Raw genomic sequence first — 23162 nt, forward strand, 5'->3', positions numbered from 1 at the left:
TCGTTGGCGCCGGTTACGCGTACGTCTCGTAATGCGCGAGATGAGAAAGGGATGAGACGCGAAAGCGGTACCGATGGTCCTCGTCGTGGTGAACAACCACGGTCACGTGCACCGTCATCGCGTGGCTCGCGATACCGCGCGACGCCGTGCTGAATCCGCGTACGGGTAAAAACGAAAATAATATCCGCGACGAGCAAGTTCCAACGTGCCGGGATAAGCGGTTTCCCGTCTGGAAATCCAAAGAACGCGAAGAGAACACCGAGCGGGAAAAATTCGAGCACGCGTGTACTACCCATCTTTCCATCTGCTTCCCGACTCTGGATAGTTGCTCGTTTGACGCATGACGAATGGCTACGAAACGGACACTGGGTGGTGTTCCGTGTGAAATCGTTCGGTGGGATTCCGTCGTCTTTGAAACGCGACGCGTGGAATGTTAATGCGCGCGATCGTGCGGTTCACGAACGCAAAATTTTCACTCGAGTATTGTTGGGATTCGTCGAGAACGGATCCTGGATAGAACGTGAATTCTATTTGTTGGAATGTCATCTTCTCCTTTGTAGCACTTTCTAATATAGAGTTGAAAATAGACTTTGAACGTTTTGTATGAGAAAATCGATCGGGTTGAGACGTTTCGAGACGTTTGGAACGAGGCACGAGGATGGTGTACAATAATGTGAATCACGAGCAACGTGTTCAGTTGCAAGTATCGTTGAAATCTGTCAGAGATGGAAAGAATACAGATCCTATTGATCGAGATGTTATTCCCTCTTTCGTAACACTTTCTAAAACACAGTTCGAAGCAGACTCTGAATCTTTCGTATAAAATCGTGTAACTCGGTTGGCAAGGTTCTGTCACGTTTGAAAGAAAATAGGGGGAATTTTAGATCGGCCTGTACAATATTGTCGATGACACGATGACTGCCGAGAATGTACCTGTAAGGAATGCAAATTCTATTCGCCAGGATGTTGTTTCCTCCTTTGTAACACTTTCTAAAATACAACTCTTGAAACAGTCGTGAAAAATTAATTTTGTCTCGGTTACGTTATTGTCTATATAGTTTTGCAAAAATTTTCCAAATTGAAAATTTTGAAAGAGTAAATATTTATTCCTTTTCAAAGTAAACACGATCCACATAGGTAATCAAGAAAAGTTCCTAAAAGTCATCTAAAAGTACAAAGTTCCTGGATGCTTAAATACATCTAACTTCAATTTCAAAATCAAGTGTGAAAGATTCTTACGATAAAAAGGATACAAATTATTTGAAGAAGAAATACACTAACGTAAATCAGAAATATTTCTCGAAGAAGATGATCTTATATAAGCTATTGGTTGGACTAACGTAACGTCACATCGAGACTGTCGTACTGAAGTTTCATCAACGTACAAGAGCATAAATGAGAAACGACGAATAAAAATATATATATATATATATATATAAATGTCTTATCGTCTACGATAAAGTAACGAAATGAAAAATAAGAAGATATCATTGACAGACGTGCGATAGTTTCAATTATGAGTGAACAAAATTCCGACTGTTTAGTTGTAAAACAAACCGAGGTAAGATTAAATCTGGATGAAACGTTGACTTACAAATACTGCAGAAAACTGGCGTTGCCAAAAGCTCGTGCAGTCGTGAAATTAGTGTACGCTCGTGGCTGAGAATGCAACAGCTGAGAGCGAAGAACGAAAGAGCTGACGTTAATGTATGCCTTTCCTTCTGTTTCGATAGCACGTCCAGGTTGTGTAGCCCGGTGCCAGCAGTACGATCAAAGCCAAACGATGCAAATCCAACGATCGAGAACGGACGTATCGTGAACGAACGAATGAAACTCACGCGGTGGTTCCACGAACGACGGGACATCGTCACCATCCTCGCGACGATCCCGGTCCCGATAGCACGAAGCGAGCATCGAAATCGAGTTCTCCTCGTGGTCACTAGAGCCGTTTAATCCCCGTTGTCGGGAATTCGGGGCATAATACCGTACCCGTGGCGTTCCTCGTGGAACCAGGATGATTCACTCGGCCCTTTCGAAGCCGATTATTAATTAGCCGCTTATCTTAATGACTCTCGCGCCAACTTTCCGTTCCTTTTTTTTCCCTCGATCTTTTAACGTCCTCGCGATAAAGGCGGGCTCTGCGCGAGCACGGAGTTCTTAACGCGCGGAACGATATAGATCATCGAAAGGAACAGCCCGGTTGTTCAGAGTCTAAAATTATGACGGTGATCGCGGTACCAGAAATAACAAAAGCAGAGCAACTCGGCGTAAAAGCGGGCTTCGATAGCGGAATCGTGGCCTCTGGATGATTCACCGGAACGCTCGACATGGGAAAACCATCCACGGTGACCTTTCTCGTCTCCAGGAAAAGCACAGCGACCGATTTCGGTCGAGCGATAGCCAAACACCGAGCCGGAGATCGTTTCCTTCTTACGATAGACACAGAAATAATCCGGATGATTTCGTAGAGAACAGCGATCCCTGTCGGTGATTCGACGTCTCTCAAGGCCTCGAGGAAATTTTATTCCACGTCTTCGACCTGGTTTCGAGCTATCGGGATCACCGGCGTCTCGTTCGTTGGCCCGTGCACCGAGAGAATCGTGGATTTCTCGTACGGTCGTAGGTTTGCGTATATCATCCGGTTCGGTTATGACTTTCCGCGCGAAACGTTCGGTATCAAAGCCCACGGGTGTATTATCTAGGCCATCCGGAAGGCGCTTTTCACTCGAATCGACTATACACGTGGTTCCTAAACCGAGCACGAGGTACGCGTGAACGCAGGTTGTTTTATCGCAGTGTAAACACCTGACGTGTGTTCCGCGCGGGCCCACTTGTAAATGTAGCGGTGAGAATTATGACTCGGTTATTACAAGTTAACGCGCGCGGCGTAATTTAATGCACTTTAACGCCTCCACGGATTTATGCTCCGCGATGCACCGCTCGAAATGTATTTCCAGAAAAAACCCGCGAAACGGGCGACGACTCTAACCGCGGTTACTATACGGGTCACCGTGTCCGTCGTTTTACTCGGAGCGTTACCGCCGCGATAAATCACGGACCGTCGCGGTTTTGTTTATGCGTTGCACGGGTCTCTGGCGAACGTTTAAACGCCACCCGTTACCTAGACGACGATAGACCTCTTTGTTTCCAAGTAGAAACGATTCGAGTGTATTCTACTTGGCGGGAATCACGGACGACGGGGGATTGTTTCGGTCTTTCTGACATCTGTTGCGCCTGTCTTCAACGAAGTGACCACTTCGGTGGCTGAAAGAAGCCTCGAAGAGAGCAGTTCGAGAGAAGAGAAAGAGGCAAGTGGATTGCTTCTGGACTCGTTCAACGAGGGTTGGCTACGATCGGACTCACTTGGTCGCTCGAGAACTCTTTCCTGATAGCAGAATAGAGATCATCGTTCGCTCTGTCTCTGTTAACACGGTACAGGCTATACATATATAGAGTGCAGAGACTCTGTTAGAAGCTTTGCAGAATAGAGATCATCGTTCGCTCTGTCTCTGTTAACACGGTACAGGATACATATATAGAGTGCAGAGACTCTGTTCGTAGAGAGCACTGTTTCACATCTGGATCAGCTTGCCTCTTTCTAGGTACAATAAGTTGTTCGATAAGTTTTATCGAAAACGAAACTTATTGAGCAATCTAATGCTGTTCAATGAGTTTTAACAAACTACGAAACTTATCGAACAACCTGGTAGTATCTTGGACTACAGAGAGTGCATGTTCGAAACGATATAAAAAGACACAGGGTAGCGTAGCGAGGATAATCGAGCGGTAGCTGATCTTGATCGGACTGTAGCAAACCCTTTGAACGCGAATACATACGATGTTAAAACGTTGCTTGTATTAGGTTTATAGATTTTAATATTGTGGAGGAACGGAAGGCGTCGCGACATAAGTGTGTCGCAATAGAAGTATCATAAAATTACGTCAGAGTCATGAAACAGGATCTGGATGGATCCAAGATGCGGATCTGCCACACTTTCCTTTTCGAGATACGGCCGCTTTAAATTGCATCGCAAATTGCACACGGTCCCCTCAACTGTGTTGCATAAATCCGAGCAATCTTTATTCCTGGGCCCACTTAACATTCAAACTTATCAGGGATTGCAGAATCTCATAGACGTGGTATACTTAAAAATTAACTGGAAGTGATCTGGTCCACGAGTCGATCGAATGACGCATTAACGCGTGTTCGATTTACGATTGGAGGTACTTCAAACATCGATTATAATGTAACAATTTCGAATGAACGTGTCTCAGAAGGAACAAATTTGCGGATCTGTGTTCGTATAGTCTATCCACAGAAACTTTCGTTTAATTTGCAGATTGATCAGGGGATGAAATAAAATATACCGCAAGTAGTCTCGAAGTTTGAGAAAAAAAGGTTCGTAGTTTGTTTATGGATACAAGATGGGGTCTCAGGACCTCGTGATTGAAGTTTAAAATAAAAATTTGCAGAGTCTTAGCCAACTGCATCTTTTCATATCATTAGAATGAAAATCATAAATGTTTGCATTACGGAAATCGGGACATAATAGAAAGTAGAGGCTCTCTTTATGGAAATTTCCTACCAGTTAGATTGATTCTTTTATCGAGCCAATCTACAGGATTCTTTCTTCATTTCCATGGTACAAAGTACGCCATTTTTGAATTCTCATGCAATTTTCAGAATTTAGAAACTCTCTTTATGAAAATTTCCTCGCAAACTTATTCGATTTTTTCATCGACTCAATCTTCAGAATTCTTTCTTCACTTCCATGGTATAAAGTATGCCATTTTTGAATTCTCATGCAATTTTTAGAATTTAGAAACTCTCTTTATGAAAATTTCCTCGCAAACTCATTCGATTTTTTCATGAACTCAATCTTCAGAATTCTTTCTTCACTTCCACGGTACACAATTTTCGAATCCCCATACAATGTTCAGAATTTAAAAGTTTTCTTTATGAATATTTCTTCACATTTGATACTTTCATCGACCTAATCTTCAGGATTGTTTCCTCACTTTCACAGTATGGAGTACGCCATTTCTGAATTCTCATTTAATATTCAAAATTCAGCAGCTTTCCTTATAGAAATTTCCCCACAAACTGCTTCGATTCTTTCATCGATCCAATTTCTTCACTTATGACGTGAAGTACGCCACTTTTGAATCCCTTTGTAACGTTCAGAATTTGCTAGGGTCGAGACTGATGGAAAGCTCTCTTTAGTGGTGACTGCAAAAGGCGCCGTCACATTTCAACGGTAATATCAAAGTGGACAGCGGGGGGTTACATTTATATACAAGCCATTGAGAAAATTGTACGCAGGCTCGACGGAACCCTTTAAGTGAATTATTGTCCCCGATGTTTAGGGCCGTGGTCGTTACGTAATTAAGAGATTTCATAAATTGCTTCGTAATTATAATCCTACCGAGAGGGTTATAAATCACGCGGGATGTCATAAATATAAATCCTAGATAACTATCGATGCGAGATAACGTTAACGTCCGGCGCTCTGTACGATACACCCGATCCCGTCGTTAATAATCGAGCGATCCGGGGACCTGTTTCACGTCGTTTGACATTATCGAACGGTAATCGAGAGCCGCGGTAGGGCTCACATTGTTCCCCTCGGCTCGATTTATAAATTCGCTCATGCGATATTCATACAATTAACATCGATCGTTCCCGCGTGTATAAGCAACAAGTAACTTGACATTCATCCCGGGTTAATCCAATCAGAGTGAGGAGTGTCACATTGGGCGCGGCTTTATATGCACGTTACTGATTAGCTTTTACTGAAAAAAGAAGTGTCGTACAACGGAACAGCAGCGCGTTCAGCTCTAGCGGCTATCAAGGACAAAGGTGGACGCTGTTAGACAGCGAATCGAACATTTTTTTTTTCATACAACGTGTGTCTACTAACGTCTTGAACAGGTCTCGTGTTTGTTTAATAATTACACTATCGGATTACAGTGTTGGATACGAACATGGGAAATTTTGAAATCGTCAAATCGAGGAATAAACGAAATTTAGGGAACGTCGATCGAGGAAAATCGTCGATCGAGGAATAAAGGAATACACTGAGGAATGAAAAGTGTCGATAAGATACGCGATACACAGTTCGTTGCACAAGAGAACAGAGGGTGAGGTTCGATGATAAAACGTTTTCATCCGATCCTTTGTTTAATTGCTACAATTCACCAAATTAGATTCGATCCGTTGAATCAGCTAAGACCTGGCCGTCCAATTGAGATTGATAATGCTCTATTATGCGATTCACTGGTGACAAATCCACGAATATCAACTGTACAGATTACCGAGATCGAGATTGTATAATAGAGGTTGCGAGCAGCCCAAGAGAAACGTTCGGTTTTAGCTAATCGGAAAGGGGTCATCACTCAACAAGATAAGGCCAGACCTCGTGCATCGCTAGAGACCAAACGGAAGTTGAAAGAGACGATAGGAGGCCCTTGCATGCTCTATGTGTTCCTCCATCGCGCTATCTCCTGCTCCAATTCTTACAAGACAATTTGAATAGAAAAAGGTTTGATAATCTCTAAGGGAGTGCGTCGATTAATTTCTTACAATCGGTGACAACTGGTTTCGGTAACAAATTCACACGAATGCTAATACAAATGAAAAAAGAAAAAGGTTAGAAGTCTCTATTAAAGCAAGTCGATTAATTTCTTAGAATCGATGAGACTAATTGCTACATTGAAGACGTACTAACTAACTCTACTGGAGTAAAACAATTTAAATGTGAAAAGGTTGGAAAACTTTGAAAAAAAGCGTCGACTACTAATTGCTACAACGAAGACACACAAATGTTACCGGAAGAAAAATATTTGATTGGAAAAAGGTTGGAAGTCTTTGAAAAGGCACGTCTATTAATTTCTCAGAATGAACGACAATTGGTTGCAAGAACAGACGCATACAAATGCTATCGGAACGAAACAATGTAAATGGAAAAAGGTTGGAAGACTTTGAAAAATCGCATCGATCGATTTCTCACAATCAATGACGACCAATTGCAACAATAGAAACGCACGAATGTCATCAGAACAGGAAAAGTGTAAATAAAAAACGATTGATCTTTGAAAAAGCGCGCCGATCAATTTCGAACAATCAATGACTACTAATTGCTACACAAACAGCATACAAATGTTACTGTTGCCGACGAATCATCAACGACGATGCAAAATGTTTAATTAAATCCTCGATCGGTAGCAATTGATCCAGAATGTCTGTCAATCAACGACGATTGCAACAATAGAAGCATACAAATTGCCACCGGAACATAAAAAGGTATAAATAAAAAAGGATTGATCTTTGAAAAAGCGCGCCGATCGATTTCGAACAATCAATGACTACTAATTGCTACACAAACAGCATACAAATGTTACTGTTGCCGACGAATCATCAACGACGATGCAAAATGTTTAATTAAATCCTCGATCGGTAGCAATTGATCCAGAATGTCTGTCAATCAACGACGATTGCAACAATAGAAGCATACAAATTGCCACCGGAACATAAAAAGGTATAAATAAAAAAGGATTGATCTTTGAAAAAGCGCGCCGATCGATTTCGAACAATCAAGGACTACTAATTGCTACATTAACGGCATACAAATGTTACTGTTGCCGACGAATCATCAACGACGATGCAAAATGTTTAATTAAATCCTCGATCGGTAGCAATTGATCCAGAATGTCTGTCAATCAACGACGATTGCAACAATAGAAGCATACAAATTGCCACCGGAACATAAAAAGGTATAAATAAAAAAGGATTGATCTTTGAAAAAGCGCGCCGATCGATTTCGAACAATCAAGGACTACTAATTGCTACATTAACGGCATACAAATACTACCGTTGGCGGTGTATGGGAAATATTGAATTAAATCCCCGATCGGTAGCAATTGACAATGTCCGTCGATCGGCGCGCAAGATTCTCGGTGCTGCAGTGACCGTGACGCATCCTCGAATTGCGAAACTGGCGAAACCGAAATAGAATAGAGCATTCAAGAAAGCCATCAGTGATTAATCACCCAATCAAACGGTAGTAATAGATACCAAGTTCCAGATCCGACCTGAATCACCATCAAAGCACTCGCTCGTACGTGGCCATGTGGTCTTCCCTTGTAATTTATACGCGTCTTTCGCGTTCCATATACCGATTCCACGCCCATGTAACACTAACCCACGTAGAGAGCCGGGCATTGTAACGTACAATATTTCTTATCGTTTTAATCTTCCTCAACTTCATCAGCCGCGTGAATAAGAGGCGCCTAAACCCGAAGACCGATGGTTACAATGTATCTATCCTTCGGGCGGCTTTCGTAATGTTTTCAGATCGGCGACGGTCCCACGACGCATACAAATCACGCATTGTCGTCCGCACTGTTACTCTCGCGATGATGACAAAGAGACGTACCGTTTCCTGGAAATCGGTCGCGATTCTTTCTTTCCGTTCCCGATTAAAGTCGCGTTGCGACTGCGCCCAGCCGCGATACGAATACTAATTGCGCCATCGTTCCGTACTCGTTAATATCGGGTTATTATTCCGCGTCGATACGCGGATGCAATGCGGCCTGGGTCCTTGGGGCACCTTCGAGACACGTACGAAATTCCACGCCGAGAGTGGTTTGTCGGTGGCCATGAGTGGCCTCTCTCGATCGTTGGATCGACATCCAGATCGCCCACGGTGCGGTCCTCGATTTCCGGTGCACTCGTGAGCTGTCGCGATTCGGTGACGGGACGACGGAACGCAGCCGGACCGTAGACGCGACGCACCGCGCCGCACCGCGCCGCACCGCGCCGCGGCGAAGACGACGTGGCTAAATTTATGCCCGTGACAGCCATAATTTCACGCCGGTTTCGGGCGAACGGAACACGTGTCTCGTGACGGAGGTGAGGATCAGGCACGTGTTGTGACTTACTAATTCGCGTCGCGGACATCCATTTCGAATCTAGTTGATTCAATAACGTTTCCTAGCCTATTCGCGCGTACCCGTGGCTAAATAGCCACGTGTGCAAACAGCGCTTCTGTTTTGACTAATTATCCGCTATAAATACTCGCCACTTCTGAATGACGAGGTGAATGAAACTTCGACCGTGATCCTCGGGTAAACAGAGTCTGGTCTAACGTTCTTGAAACGCGTTCTATGGCGCTTTTCCCGCGTATTTTCCTATGGGAAGTGTTTCGATGGAAATCGTGTTTAATCGTTGTTGGGATTGGAACAATCTGGGGGCGGTTTATCCGAGAAGGTCACATTTAGGATTTCGAGGAATTGAAATTTCTTTCTTTGCGTTTTATTCGAGTTTAACCTCTCGAAGACACTGTTTTGAAATATTTAGACGATAATCAAAATGTTGAGGAGTACAGCTTGAAATTGGAACAATCTGGAGACGGTTTATCAGAAGAGGTTACCACATTTAGGATTTCGAGGAATTGAAATTTCTTTCTTTGTGTTTTATTCGAGTTTAACGTCTTGAAAACACTCTTTTGACATATTTAAGTGAAAATCAAAATGTTGAGGAAGTACAGCTTGGGATTGGAACAATCTGGGGGCGGTTTATCCGAGGAGGTCATCACATTTAGGATTTCGAGGAATTGAAATTTCTTTCTTTGTGTTTTATTCGAGTTTAATGTCTCGAAGACACTGTTTTGAAATATTTAGACGATAATCAAAATGTTGAGGAGTACAGCTTGAAATTGGAACAATCTGGAGACGGTTTATCAGAAGAGGTCACCACATTTAGGATTTCGAAGAATTAATATTTCTTTCTTTGTGTTTTATTTAAGTTTAACGTTTGAAAGACACTGTTTTGAAATATTTAAGTGAAAATCAAAATGTTAAGGAAGTACAGCTTTTCGACTTTAAACTGCTCCAATTCTTACTCTTGAAACACTTTCACGTTTAACGATGCAGTAGAAATGTTTCGATTAGAAATGTCTCGAATATATAGAACTCGTGTTTTCAACTTTACAATAAAATAAGAGAACCAAGGAAATGAAAGAAAACGTCTAAAGATTCCAATTGTATTCAATTTTGATCGTTAGGCTCAGAGAAGTTTATTCTCATCAAACATTCGAGGACGTTTTTAATTTATACAAACGTTAACATTTTTTCCCTCAAACTGACGGAAATATTGTTCAAAGTACGTACTTTTAATATATGTATGAAACCTTTGTATTGTACATTTCGTGTCGTTAGAAAAAATTCTCAAGTTTCAATTTTTTGCGGCTCAAAAGATACGAGTAAATGTAGTGCATCAGGAGAACAGCGTGAGATCGTTTACATTTATCTCCAAAATGGTTAACAAATATATTATTTAACCGTATAAAAATTAAACTGCAGTCCCCTCAAGTCGACTAAGAATATTTCTTTTCTCATACCTGACCCAAATCGATCTATATATCCAGGTATTTGATAAATCGAGTCATCTCTTAGGCTAACACTTACACTCATGATATTGATTTTCTCTCCGATTCAATCGCTCGAAAATAACTGGAACGAAGTCGTTGCCAACCGAGTGAACAATTTATGTAATACGTCGCGTGTATTTTTATATCATTGTAATTAAGTATTTCCAAAATCTACATAAAGGGTGTAAACGTTTAGATATCGACAAATAATCCTGGTACCGTGCGAACGTAATTGAAAGGCAAAGTTTATTAAGAAGAAGACTAGTTGTATTACGTCTTTTAGTTATTTAGTAAAAGGTGGGAACTGTTTGACGTAGGCACTACGTCTATACATCTCATTCTAGAAGGTGAAAGATGAGAAAAAGGAGGGTGTGAATGTTGTCGATCGCGGAGCAACCGGTTTGTGTCTCTTACGATCTATAATATACCATCTAGCGAATTATATTTATTTTGAGATCGGGATAAAAATGAAATTATCGAGTGTTTGTAAAAATTTCTCTTCCCTGTAAACTCTCTTCTCTCGATTTCATTCGACACGAAACGATTCTTATTCATTCTCGGATGCAAAATCTGAGAAGTAGCTCCGCCCGACTTGTTACGTTGTCGTCCTTTCGGTGAATCTTTTCTTTTGTTTTCGAAAGTTTTCAAAAGTCATTTCAGGTGAAACGAACGGAACAAAGGCACAGTGTTTGGAAACCTCACGGACAGCGAAACCGCACAGTAGTTTGTATTTTTTTTTTCCACGTAACAACCTACCATATTCAGCATCACGGTACGTGCCCTGTCCGGCAAAAAAGGTCAAAGATACTTATCACGGCTACCAATGCACTGTAACGCAAGCACTGTGCCCGACAAAACAAGCGTAACGCTTTCCATTATTTCTGTTAGCATGTTCTGATTGCCACCTCGTTGAGGAGGCGTAAACGCATTATTGCTTCCGTGTCGTTTCTGCTTCCTCGAAACAGTATCTCCATCGTTGTTTTATTATAAATAGACTTCGTTGCGGTGTATTTATCCCGCTCGATATTCTATAGTCATTGCACAGTATACACCGTTCGAGACAATTACGAAATCACCGATCCAAAAGATTTCGTCGTTAATTTTTGCATTACTGTCGAAAGTGTTCAATACTGGATCAGAAATCGATGCAAAAAGATTCCTGAAGAAATTTTAAAACGAACCGTGCACTCGAAGGAACTGGAAAGGAAAGTTCACGTCGGTGGGACCAGTTAGACACTGTCCACATTCCCCTTAACCCTGACCCGTTCTTTCCGACTCTCACGAGCACCATAAGAAAAAAAAAAAGAAGAAGGAAAAAACACGGTGCATTTAGCGCATGTAATATTTTTACCGAATGTCTGATTTATGTACCGTGTTTGCATCTTAAGGTATCGAGTAACATACCGATCGATAAAGTGCTTAAAGTTGCTAATCCTCTACTTAGTTTGAGCAGCGCGGGGCATTATAATGCATGCAAAATTCGAGAACCGAAACGAGCCGCGATCCATTAAGCCTGTTTCCGTTCGAGGAAAAATCCAACGAACTCATGTATAATGAATTGATTGCATACTAATTATGATTGCAGTGTTTCTCAAGTCGTTGCGGTGCACACCTGATCGATGGGATTTTCACGGAACCGACCCTGGAACGGGGTTACAATCTGGTAGCCACGGTCCCGAGAGGTGCACTCGCACTTAACGTGACGCAGTTACGTCACACGGAGAATTATTTGGGTAAGTGCGGGACGATTTACGTTTATCGCGAAACAGGCGTGCACGAGTGCTACTCCGTTGAGGAAGGTGTCCCTCAACTGGGAGACGCGCGACACGGGGTGCAGGTAGACGAGTGATCCGGATTTATGAAAGAAACGCTTCCCTGTGACAATGGCGCGCAAGTGTCCACCAGAGGGCGATAAAGCGGAACACAAACGAGCGCATAACGAATGAAGAGAAATGAGAACGGACGAAGGTTGCCTGGAATATTGAATCAAGCTGATACGCGGAATCCCGTTCGAGTGCGACAAACTGATTTTAATGAACCGTGCCAGTAAGCAAATCGTCGCGGTGATTGTTCGCGATTGCGAGCAATCAGCCGCGACTGTTTGCGATTCCTCTTTATTATCAATGCGGGATCTCCTATCGTAGGAATCTGTACGCTCGAGGCGTCGTCGTGCTCCCAGCGTCAACCCTCGTATAATCTAATCTCCTGTTGCGTGCTAAATGGAACGTGACACGCTGTCTCTTGTAAATGAAGTGCTGTAGCTATTGATAGGCACATCATGCACCGCATTACACTTCGAGCATCTGGTTTCAACGATTCCTCGATAGTCTCTGACGCTCGGTGTTCGAGATTGCGACAGGGATCGCGTCTGAGAGACCGATTTCACTTTCTTCTTCATTTTCGAGACCGAGGGTTCTATACTTCGCCGGATACGATGCTTCAATTCGGTCTTCGAACGCGCGCGGCTTCTCGAGACATCATACACGTGGATAGATCTCTCGCGAGGGAAGAACACCAGTCGTCCCCCTTCGATTTTAACGAGGCTCTGCAGAGTGCTGGAGTGTTGCTCCCTGATGGGGATGCGTGTGGGGATGGGTGTATACCACACTGGGTGTGGATACTCGATCCTTTTAAAGATACAAGTAATCGAAGTTTGATGTACCTTGGGTATATTGTACGATGTGTATATTGTACAGTCTTGTCATCGAGATGTGCGGTCGAGTAATTATTCGGTGAACGTTGTTATGTCAGAACTACGACAATCTATATTAAAAATAACACACTTTTGTACAGTATTAAATAACAGCATTGGGATAGCTGTAGTCTAAGGTATTCTTGTGATAGTGATAGTATAGCGTAGGTTATATTCTAGATGAGTTCAGTTATTTATATCTTTACAATTATCGAGCATCTACAGTCAATGTTTTACACATTGCAAGGGAGCGCCGGTATTCTATCATCCTGCAATTAGAGCAGGACGTTGTGGACTCTCCCCTTGTGAATCTCTCGGATATATATTGTTAAGTAGACTTTATTACTCTGGATCACTCTCAATCGTTATATTTTAATTTGGTCTCAGTGTTTTCTGTTTCTCCGGGAACGTGTACTCCTGCTGTACTTGATACATCGAAACTCCTTGTATCAGGGAACCGAGTTTCTCTCGAAGGTATTCGTTTATCGTGTATTCACGTGTCTGCTCGAGATATATGAAAAATTTAAGATATCTTCAAAGAGATCCTCCTTGGCGATGTCATAACTCCATCACTGTTACGCCAATAAAACGCTTCTACTTCGCTAGATACACATCAGAGACCAAGATTAGGAGTCTGTTTTCGAAGATAGATAAATTTATAAAAACCAGTAAGCAAACTTTCAAACTATGTGCGACGCGGAGTCGATAACCCATTTAAGTTATCAGATTGTGAACTTGTGAAACTGTGCAACTTGCATTTTTATTTGAGCCACTATTGCATCATAGGCAATGCAATTCAATTCTACTTCGAATTACACATTTGAGCTGCTCCAGCTGTGGACTGTACATCTAGACCTTTACGTCACTGTTGTTATTAATTCATCGAATCAAAATTAATTCTTCGTGTCAAATATCCAATGATACGCGAATGCATCGTTGTACGAACGATATCGTTCGTTTTCAATCGCATATACCTTACCTTAATTAAAAATAAATAATATTTCTCAATTTCTATCGTGGAAAATGTGGAGAGTTTAGAGAAATATTTTCAAATTAAAATTGACCACCCAATAATATTTCTAAATGACCGCTTGTTACTACATTTCTGTCAATTGAAATGCAGAAGAGTTACACCAGTCACGTGGATACTTTTAAGCGTTGCAATTTGCTGCATTGTGTTCTCTGTTTCTGCTACCTCACGTGTTACTTGGATGTTATCCAGTTTCGAAAATCAATGTTTCCGATTGTGAGCACGAAGTGTGTCGTTCCCTGCACCCTATCTAACATATAAATCGATCGGTCATAAAACGCATAACGAATAGGGCCCCTTGTAAAACATAATTCCTTGCTAAACGATCGCGATCGGAATTTTTCCAACGCTGAATCGACGTGTCATAGATCGCTAAAAAGATTAACACAACATGTTCCCGATGTGTGGCTATTCTTTAGATCTCAAAGAAACGACCGGGTAGGTGTGAAATAATGCGAAGCAATTGAAAGCTTTTTATCGATGTGATCAATTGCAACGTTAATACGAAATCTTGACACTGATTCCGCTATTATGTATTGAATTCACAGCGAGTCGAAACGTTTTATTGGACAGTCCTTGAAGTTATGTTGGTTGTGTAGTATTAACCATTGAATTTCTATCAGAATTCAAGATTACCAGGATGAGAACAATATTAACAGAACGAGACACGCGTGTGCAGTGATTTCTATTGAAGTTAATACATCTGACAAGACAGGTTAACGTCGTATAATAGATCAGTCGATAATCACTGTTTATTTTCTAATGTAGGGATAATTGTTTCGATCCTATAAATTCAACAATACTCGTAACTAAATATACGTAGCTATATATTTTAAATACCGTTAAAAAATATTTTAATGGAAAAATTATTGTACGATCATTTTCCACGTTTCTATTTATAATAATTTGGAAAGAGAAAGCGTTACGATACAACGCGTGAATTTATACAGCACGCGTTGTTGTTTTTGTCCGAGGAAGTATTAATACTTTGGTCCAATTCTTCCTTCGCGATGAAGGAGTCTGTAATAACTGCAAATATCGATCTAATGTTTCGTTTAACTGCGCCTGAAGAAAGTTGAAAGACACACAGTGGATAATATACGTGTACGTCGTTTAGTAAATGACTCGTCTATATTTCTAATGTATCGTATCGCGTACATTGCACTGACAGAATCAGCAATTCCCGCATTCAAACGCCGTGAATGACTCTCCGATCCATTACACGAATGATTATGCGATTTATTTCGCAACTTGTGACACGCGCGCAAAATAATTAGCAGCGAGTCCAACTGGGTCTATCTTAATGTGATCTTTGCAATTTTTGACCGTAAACGTGTTATTTCAATCGTGAAATAGAATTTTTTTCATAAATTATAATATATAAAATTGATAATTCCCTTATCAATTTACACCTCCATTTCATTAGAGATTCTTTAAATAAAATTATAACGAAAGATAACTATAGCAATCGAATCGTGGAAATAAATTAAAAAATTTCAATTAAATTGAAAATCGATCCGAAATTAAATTAAATTTGAATTATCGCGTTGTTTCGTTGAGAAATTAAATACAGGAGGAACTCTTTAAGCGGTAATATTTAACTTTTGGATTTATAAATTATTTTAAACGTATTCAAATTTTTTCAGCAATCAAGTTGCAAGATGGTACCTATTTATTCAACGGAAATTACAGTATTAACTTGCCCGGTAAATATCAAGGGGCTGGAGCCACTTTTATTTATCTTCGTCAAGGCCCTCAAAATTTGGAAAGTTTTTCTGCTGCTGGTCCACTGCAAGAACCGGTCGACGTTATGGTACATAATTTATTATTACAGAAAGAATGTTGTATGAAATTCGGTGCATCGTTTTTCGTATTCAAAACACACCAGCTTACGAAGTCAAAAATGATGTGTAACGAAATATTGATATTTTGCAATTAGGTTTTGTATCAAGAACCAAATCCAGGTATTGTGTATCGATATATCATTCCTGGAAATCCGAACGTCCCTACGAATTCTCATTTTGGACATAAAACAGGTAATAATAAATGTTTCATTAAGATGTAAGAATATCCTTAAAATGAAGATAATAAAACGGGTATTAATAAATATTTCATTAAGATGTAAAAATATCTTGAAACTAAAGATAATAAAACCGGTATTAATAAATATTTCAGTGAGATTGAAAAGCATCCTTAAATTAAATTTACAACTCTTCTTTCACCATTTACCGTAATATGTTAATGGTTCTAACGAGATATATGTATTAACGCTACGTAATAAATCAATCGATGATCATTGATAATTATCTAATTTAAGGATAACTGGTCCGGTCATATAAATGCAACAATAATTATAGATAAATAATTTAGTAGAAAAATTATTCTACAATAATTTTCCATACTTCAATTCAATTTGAGAAGAAAAAGTGTCACGATACAACGATCATTTTTATTACACGAGTCCGTTTCTATTGTTTAACTAATTTATATATAAAAAATTAATCATTACCAATCGTTTAATATTGTGAATATAATTTTTATTTTTAGTTTCCAACAAAAATGGCGATTCTATACTGCCGAATGTCTCACACAGAAGGTATATTTAAACGTTTGACATTATAATTAAAATTTGCTTAACGTCATCATATTTGAAGCACTACGTTAAAATGTACTGATTATTTTTTAGAATAGATAATGGTCCCACGATCATCGATGGAACGCCAACCTCGTACCTTCCAAAACGCTATAAGAAACGAAAATTCTCGTGGAAATCAAGCGGTTACACCGAATGCAGTAGATCTTGTGGAGGAGGTAACAATAATATCCACTTAACTTATGAAATACGTAAGACACATCATTTTTACATTTCACGAATGCGACACGTAATTTAAAAACCTTACTCTCAGTTCAAACTACAAATAACTTCGAATTCGAAACGATGATCGAACGTTCGCGTAATTAATCTTGCTTAGAATATGAAAAAAGTATCATTTTTTTTCTTAAATATAAAAAACGAAGGTCGTCTTCTTATTGTCGCTTCTTTTTCGCGAAAAAAGGTACCCAGATGCTGAAATACGTATGTATAAGGGAACACACGCAGGCACAGGTACCTGAGAAGAGATGCCACGCGTTGGAGAAGCCGCGAGAAATTCAATTACGGTGTAATACAACACCTTGTCCACCCAAGTAAGTATAACCTCAGTTAACATTTTTTTATTGCCGTATCATGTACACTTTATACGGTGTTTCTATCTCGTCGAATTAATAGGAAAATTAAAAAACTATGGAGAGTCGAGGAACAATACTTAACAAATGGTTTTCGTTCGTACGATAACGGTCTTGAACATTTAATTCGATTCTGGAAAATGATGTAAAAGTTCAGTTAATTCAGAAAATTAATATAAATTTAATACAATCGACACTTTCGATGTGGAGTATTCCAATGTGTGCAGGTTAAATTTATAGTATTAGCGTCCGGTAGAAATTGATTGGTTGCTCGAGGCTATCCTCCCACCACTCCTTTCTCCTATCCCCACCTATCGCTGCCCTATTCGCTCCGCCTATTATCGCGTTTATCGAACAGAAAGCGTAAATCTGATAGCGTACGCTCTCTGTCTCTGAACTAGAGAGAGGCTGGCATGTTACAAAAGAAGAAGTTGTTCTTGGTGCGATTCCAGGGCTAGCTTGTAAAACGGCAATTCCTTTCACCTTGCTTCTTCCACAACATGCTACGTCTTCGTGAACTTGTATTTTGTTTCATCGCGGCGGATAAAGTCATTAAATGAAAAAAAAAAAAAAAAAAGAAAAAATTCATCGAAAAGGATGTCTTCAGCGGCCAATTGATTTTATTCCGACTATGAACGACACTTTATACAGAACACATTTTCGCTTGCAACATAGATCGTTTCTAAATTGCACGAAACCGGTCGAACGCTTAATTGTTTTATCACTGCAATTAAAGTGCCATGTTTTTGTTTAATAGAAGTTATTACGAAAAGCGAATCTACCGATCCCATGAACACATCAAAGCATTTCACAAACGAAAGGGTTATTGAAACGAATTCTATTTCTATAAATTAATCAACATTCAAGTGATCTAATCTGCTCGTATGTAATATAAAATATATAGTTTTAGAGGTTTTAACAAGCATCAAACTTAACGTTTTCGGTTCCTACATTTAGACTGGAATCAAACAAAAATCATTCGTTATAATTGTTGTCGTGCCAAATTAATTAAAGACAAAGGAAACCAATCATGATGTATCTTACGTGGAAATAAATTGAACACAAATTGGGTAATGGTGAATACTCGTGCATTATTAACAATATTATCCCAAATATTCAAATTAAAAAGAACACCAGGTATCTACATTTGTTTACTTTCGTAGAAAATTCTGCAAAACGTTTTACTTCTCTATTCAATCCTCAAATATATTTCCGAGTATCGTTATTAATTTTCCTTTATTCAGCGGAGAAAAAGTTAACAATGCATTCCTCGGGTTAAGAAACGGGACGGTGAAAAATTTGTACGAAACAGACTTAAACAAAGCTTGATGTTTGTCGAGGCCTCTAGAATTCCATGTTCCAGGAACTAATCGCGTAAAACGTTTGATGTTTCAAAGATGGAGAGGCGGTTCTTGGAGCGAGTGTTCTGTTACTTGCGGTACCGGGGCTCGCGTCAGGGATTTAGAATGCGTGCAAGAAATAAAACCGTCGCTAATAATGAGAATAGCCGTCGGCGCCTGCATGGAACCGAAAATTCTTCCGACGACCGAGGTTTGCGAAATGCCGGCGTGCGAATATGACGCGAAAATAACGCCGACGCCATTATCGCCTCCACAATGGAACGTGGGCACATGGTCTTTGGTACTTTGTCTTCTTTATTACCTTCTACGCGCGTGTATTTCAGTCGAATGACTTTTCGAAGCAATAATTCGCGTAACCGGTAACTCGAGTGTTAAGATACTATGAATTGTGAGAAGCACTTGCCACCAAATATAGATTCAATATCATAATTCATACGGTGAAAATGGTACTTACCAGAAACGATACTGGACTTGATTGCTTCGTTCTCGTGTTCAAGTGTTCCGTGTCTTGTGGCCCGGGTAGAAGGACGAGGGTCGCGACTTGCATCTCGCAAAGTGCCTGCGATCCTGAACAGAAGCCAACCACACAGGAAACATGCGACATGGGGCCCTGTTTGAGCAAACCATTGATAGCGAACGCAGTCTCTACGAGGTTCCAGAGTCCGCAGTGGTTGTACACCGAATGGTCCGAGGGGGTAGGTCGATTTTATTTCTTATTTAACTTTAGTGCGTTTCTTGGGTCGAACGAGACCCACTATGTTTCTACAATCTCAGATTTCATGGTAAGTTTGTACAGTTTACGAATGTAGCTTTCTTTTCGAGAAATATTGAATAACGTTTAATCTATTATGGGTTCTTCGCCATTGTTTACGACCACTTGTTCTCACAATTATTGAAATCCACGTCATTGTGAAAGAAAATTCCGTTTAATTTGGTTTGAAGAGACAGAAAATTCCGTTTAATGTGGTTTGAAGAGACAGAAAATTTCGTTTAATGTGGTTTGAAGAGAAATAAAATTCTGTGCAAATAAAATTACAGTCGAAAAGAGAGATAATCAGGTTCTTCGTCATTCAGAGAAGAATTACCCGCTTTATATCGCGCAAATCATTTTTTTTATTTTTTGGTTTTATCATAGACATCACGTGTCGCAAATGTTCGATTTTATTCACTCGAAATATTGTTAACTCAACAATTTTGAGTGTACACACTGGACTATTTAACCAAATCAATGAAATTTAATTAAATTAAATTCGTAGCAAAATATTAATTCTACTTCGTTTGGATAATTCACGATATTGGGTATCCTTAATGGAGTAGTCTGTGGTTTACAATTTTTTTTTTTAAGTTTTAAACAGAGAAAATATATTCAGAAGACCACGTCTGTATGGAACATGTTTGTTATTAAAGAACTTTCTTTTTATGTTCTTCTACTACCTCCTACCCCCTAATGTAAACAATTGGTTTGAAAAAGTAGAATTGATTGCATTTAACATAATTTATACTATACTAGAAACTGATAGAAAGCAGTGAGTGGGTTTAGTTTCTATTCGGAACAATGTAACGAAAATTACAAATATACATATACAAAAAACTTTTGTAATGTTCGTCCTCGTTAAAGATTCGTTCTACCCATTTATTTAAACTTCTGTAATAATTCAAATTCATCGATCTGTGTAAGCCAAAGAATTTAATATTTTTATTACGCCGAGTTAGTATTACAATAAGTGATCGCATTTTCCTCTTCTTTAACGAGTACGACATTCTTTAATAACTTTCCAGTGCTCGGCCGAATGTGGAACTGGCGTGCAAACGAGGAAGGTCTTCTGCGAAAAGAGTCCAGATGAAGAATTTTGCGAGCAAGCGTTTCAACCTGAAACTTCAAGATCCTGTTCGAGCAACAGAACCTGCAGTGGTCAATGGTTCACAGGACCCTGGTCCGAGGTACGTTTCATTAACGTAAATAAAGAGCATATCTTATTATGAAGAGAAAAAAAAGGAACGAAATCGTTAAACCAGACCTTAAACCGAATATTATTGGTGTTTCATTGGTCGAACCGTTCAGATCGTCGATTAGTTTCTTATCTCCGAGCTTAATATTCGGAAATTAATATTAATGTAATTACTGTTACTCTAATCTTTTCTGAGCTCGTTACAGATGATTACACCGTTCAAGCTTAGCAATAAATATCGGGCACTTTCTCTTTTTCTCTCCAGTGTTCCACGGAATGCGATTCAGGAGAACAGGTTAGAGAAGTAGTCTGTGTAACGACCCTTCGCGGCGCCCTTCGCGTAGTTCTGGACATGAACTGCCCCGCGAACAAACCGGAAATGAGGAGGGCTTGCAACGGTCCGGTCTGCACGTCCACGTGGTTCATATCGGACTGGACAGAAGTAATTGAAACAAATACATTTTTACACATCGTTCGATTTGATATTAATATTCATTGAACAAGGAGCGCAGTTAAAATTTACAGTTTGCCCGAATCGTTTAAAATGATACCATGAAAATTAATTCTTGCGCAGTCTCTTCAAATGGAATTACAATATTTATAAAAAAAAAAAAAGAAACTGTTTATTACAGTTGTTTATGGAACGATTAATAGAGAATGCTAAAGTATCTTGATTCTTTCTATTTTTCGAACAATGATGCAAATTATAATGAAGGAAAATTTCTCTCTCACTGGTGCCAATAATGAACAAATATAGCAGAAAATTCTTTGAAACAGTAAATAAATATTATAGAAACGTTTTTCGCTATTTTTCTTCAAAGTTTCTTACACTGTATGTTTATTTCTAGTTTCAACAAGAAATTGACTTTTTCTTGTACTATCTGTAACACTTACGGTGCTAATTGGTATTTGCTTTGGAACGTCTTTAGTGTTCCCGATCATGCGGAAAAGGTATTCAAAAAAGAGAAGTGAGATGCTTGGACAGAGACGGCCAATCACCTGAACTACACGAACTCCATTGCAAGGAGAAGGACAAACCTGTATCTCGAAGGACTTGCAACGACTATCCTTGCAAGGAGGACGTGCACGGACCTGAAAACCATCACAGAGTCCTGCAAGTCCAGAATGATCCAGAAATTTCGAACGGTACTTTAAACGATCTTCTTGAAATATCTCAGAATCGTTGAGTTACTGTATTCACGAGTTATACGAATTATGTTGCACTTTTACTTTCAGGGCTCGAAGAAAATGCATTTTGTAAGGACAGTATATCGAACTGCAACTTAGTCTTGCAGGCACGACTCTGCACTTATCATTTTTATCAGCAACAGTGCTGCCTTTCGTGCTCTAGAGCGAAACAAGAACTGGAATGAGAATCTTTCGTAACCATTCAAGTATATTTTTAATGTAAATGTAACGTTTCGATAAATAGTTAATCTAGCGACTGAATCATCGAAAATAACCCTGAACGTTATACGTGTCGCTGTAGGTTTACTTACCCTTGCACTGCCTGATAGAATTTTTAATGTTGACTTTTGTACAGGGTGTATCAGAATTATGGATACAAACTTAACTGGCCAGTAGAGTGTGTAAAGTGGTGTAACAAAGTTTTAATAAATACACACATTCGAAGACTAATCGTATTTTAGATTGTGGTGATTTTTTTCGTGGAAGAATAGTGCATTGTAATATGAAATTTTATCTATAAAAAGTGTTCAAACCGTCATTTATTTCGATATCAAACAAAGTATAGTTTTTTTTTTACTGTTAATTGTCCATATTATTTATTCATTTTCAAGATTTTCAAAATTGTTGACAACGTACGATATATACAGCATTCTAGTCTTGCAACTTAAGAAAATACCTTTGAAACGAGTAGCCATCGAACAAGTATTTATTAAACATTTTCCATTATTTTTTACGAAGTTTGCTAACTAGTTATATTTGTAACTATAATTTCAAAGCACTATTCCTGGAAAGAAGTTACGTAGAGAAATTGTTATTTTACAAGGATTTTAAAAAGATGAGCGATTTGGTGCTTCATTTTCAACATATCCAATTGGCGTGCGCATGTTGCTTTTGTAAACGATAATATTGAATAACATATGCAACGTTTTGTAACCACTAGAAAGCGAATTATTAATCGAGTTACAATAATTGTAGAGATTAGAGGGTCAGTGAATATGCCAATTGCTGGTCATTGTGAACCGATTTGTCTGTGAAAATAATACCCTTTGGAGCTAAAGAAATGTTTCAGTCTTCAATCGGACTGCCACGTGACTTCGTGTAGAATTCAATTTCCAATGACGATTGAAAACGTCGACGAGAAATTATAGACTGACTGCGTAAATTGTAATAAGGCAATATTGGCTTATAATTTGTATTATTTTTCGTTACCCATACTTGCCATAATAAATGTTATGCTTTCTACTTATTTTGTATTTTAATTCGACCGGAATATTATTACCTCGAAAT

The 23162-nt window shown here is 39.4% G+C and overlaps 1 protein-coding gene across 3 annotated transcripts in view; it reads left to right on the forward strand.

The window, feature by feature from the left end:
* Nucleotides 1-23115, forward strand: part of LOC143152280 (thrombospondin type-1 domain-containing protein 4) — a 65963-nt gene extending 42848 nt beyond the window's left edge. For 2 of the 3 annotated variants that reach the window (XM_076322222.1, XM_076322221.1), the window contains exons 3-14: nt 12016-12163; nt 15799-15965; nt 16092-16188; nt 16700-16748; nt 16839-16963; nt 17209-17338; nt 18775-19018; nt 19236-19433; nt 20518-20679; nt 20953-21129; nt 21617-21833; nt 21924-23115. In XM_076322222.1, the coding sequence (XP_076178337.1) occupies nt 12016-12163; nt 15799-15965; nt 16092-16188; nt 16700-16748; nt 16839-16963; nt 17209-17338; nt 18775-19018; nt 19236-19433; nt 20518-20679; nt 20953-21129; nt 21617-21833; nt 21924-22060 (1851 nt within the window). In that variant the 3' untranslated portion in view covers nt 22061-23115. The remainder of the gene's footprint in view (nt 1-12015; nt 12164-15798; nt 15966-16091; nt 16189-16699; nt 16749-16838; nt 16964-17208; nt 17339-18774; nt 19019-19235; nt 19434-20517; nt 20680-20952; nt 21130-21616; nt 21834-21923) is intronic. The other variant, XM_076322223.1, reaches the window with a different exon arrangement.
* Nucleotides 23116-23162: the final 47 nt, after the last annotated feature.

This window comes from Ptiloglossa arizonensis, chromosome 10 (genome assembly GCF_051014685.1).
Source record: "Ptiloglossa arizonensis isolate GNS036 chromosome 10, iyPtiAriz1_principal, whole genome shotgun sequence".
In the NCBI taxonomy this organism is placed as follows: Eukaryota; Metazoa; Arthropoda; class Insecta; order Hymenoptera; family Colletidae; genus Ptiloglossa; species Ptiloglossa arizonensis.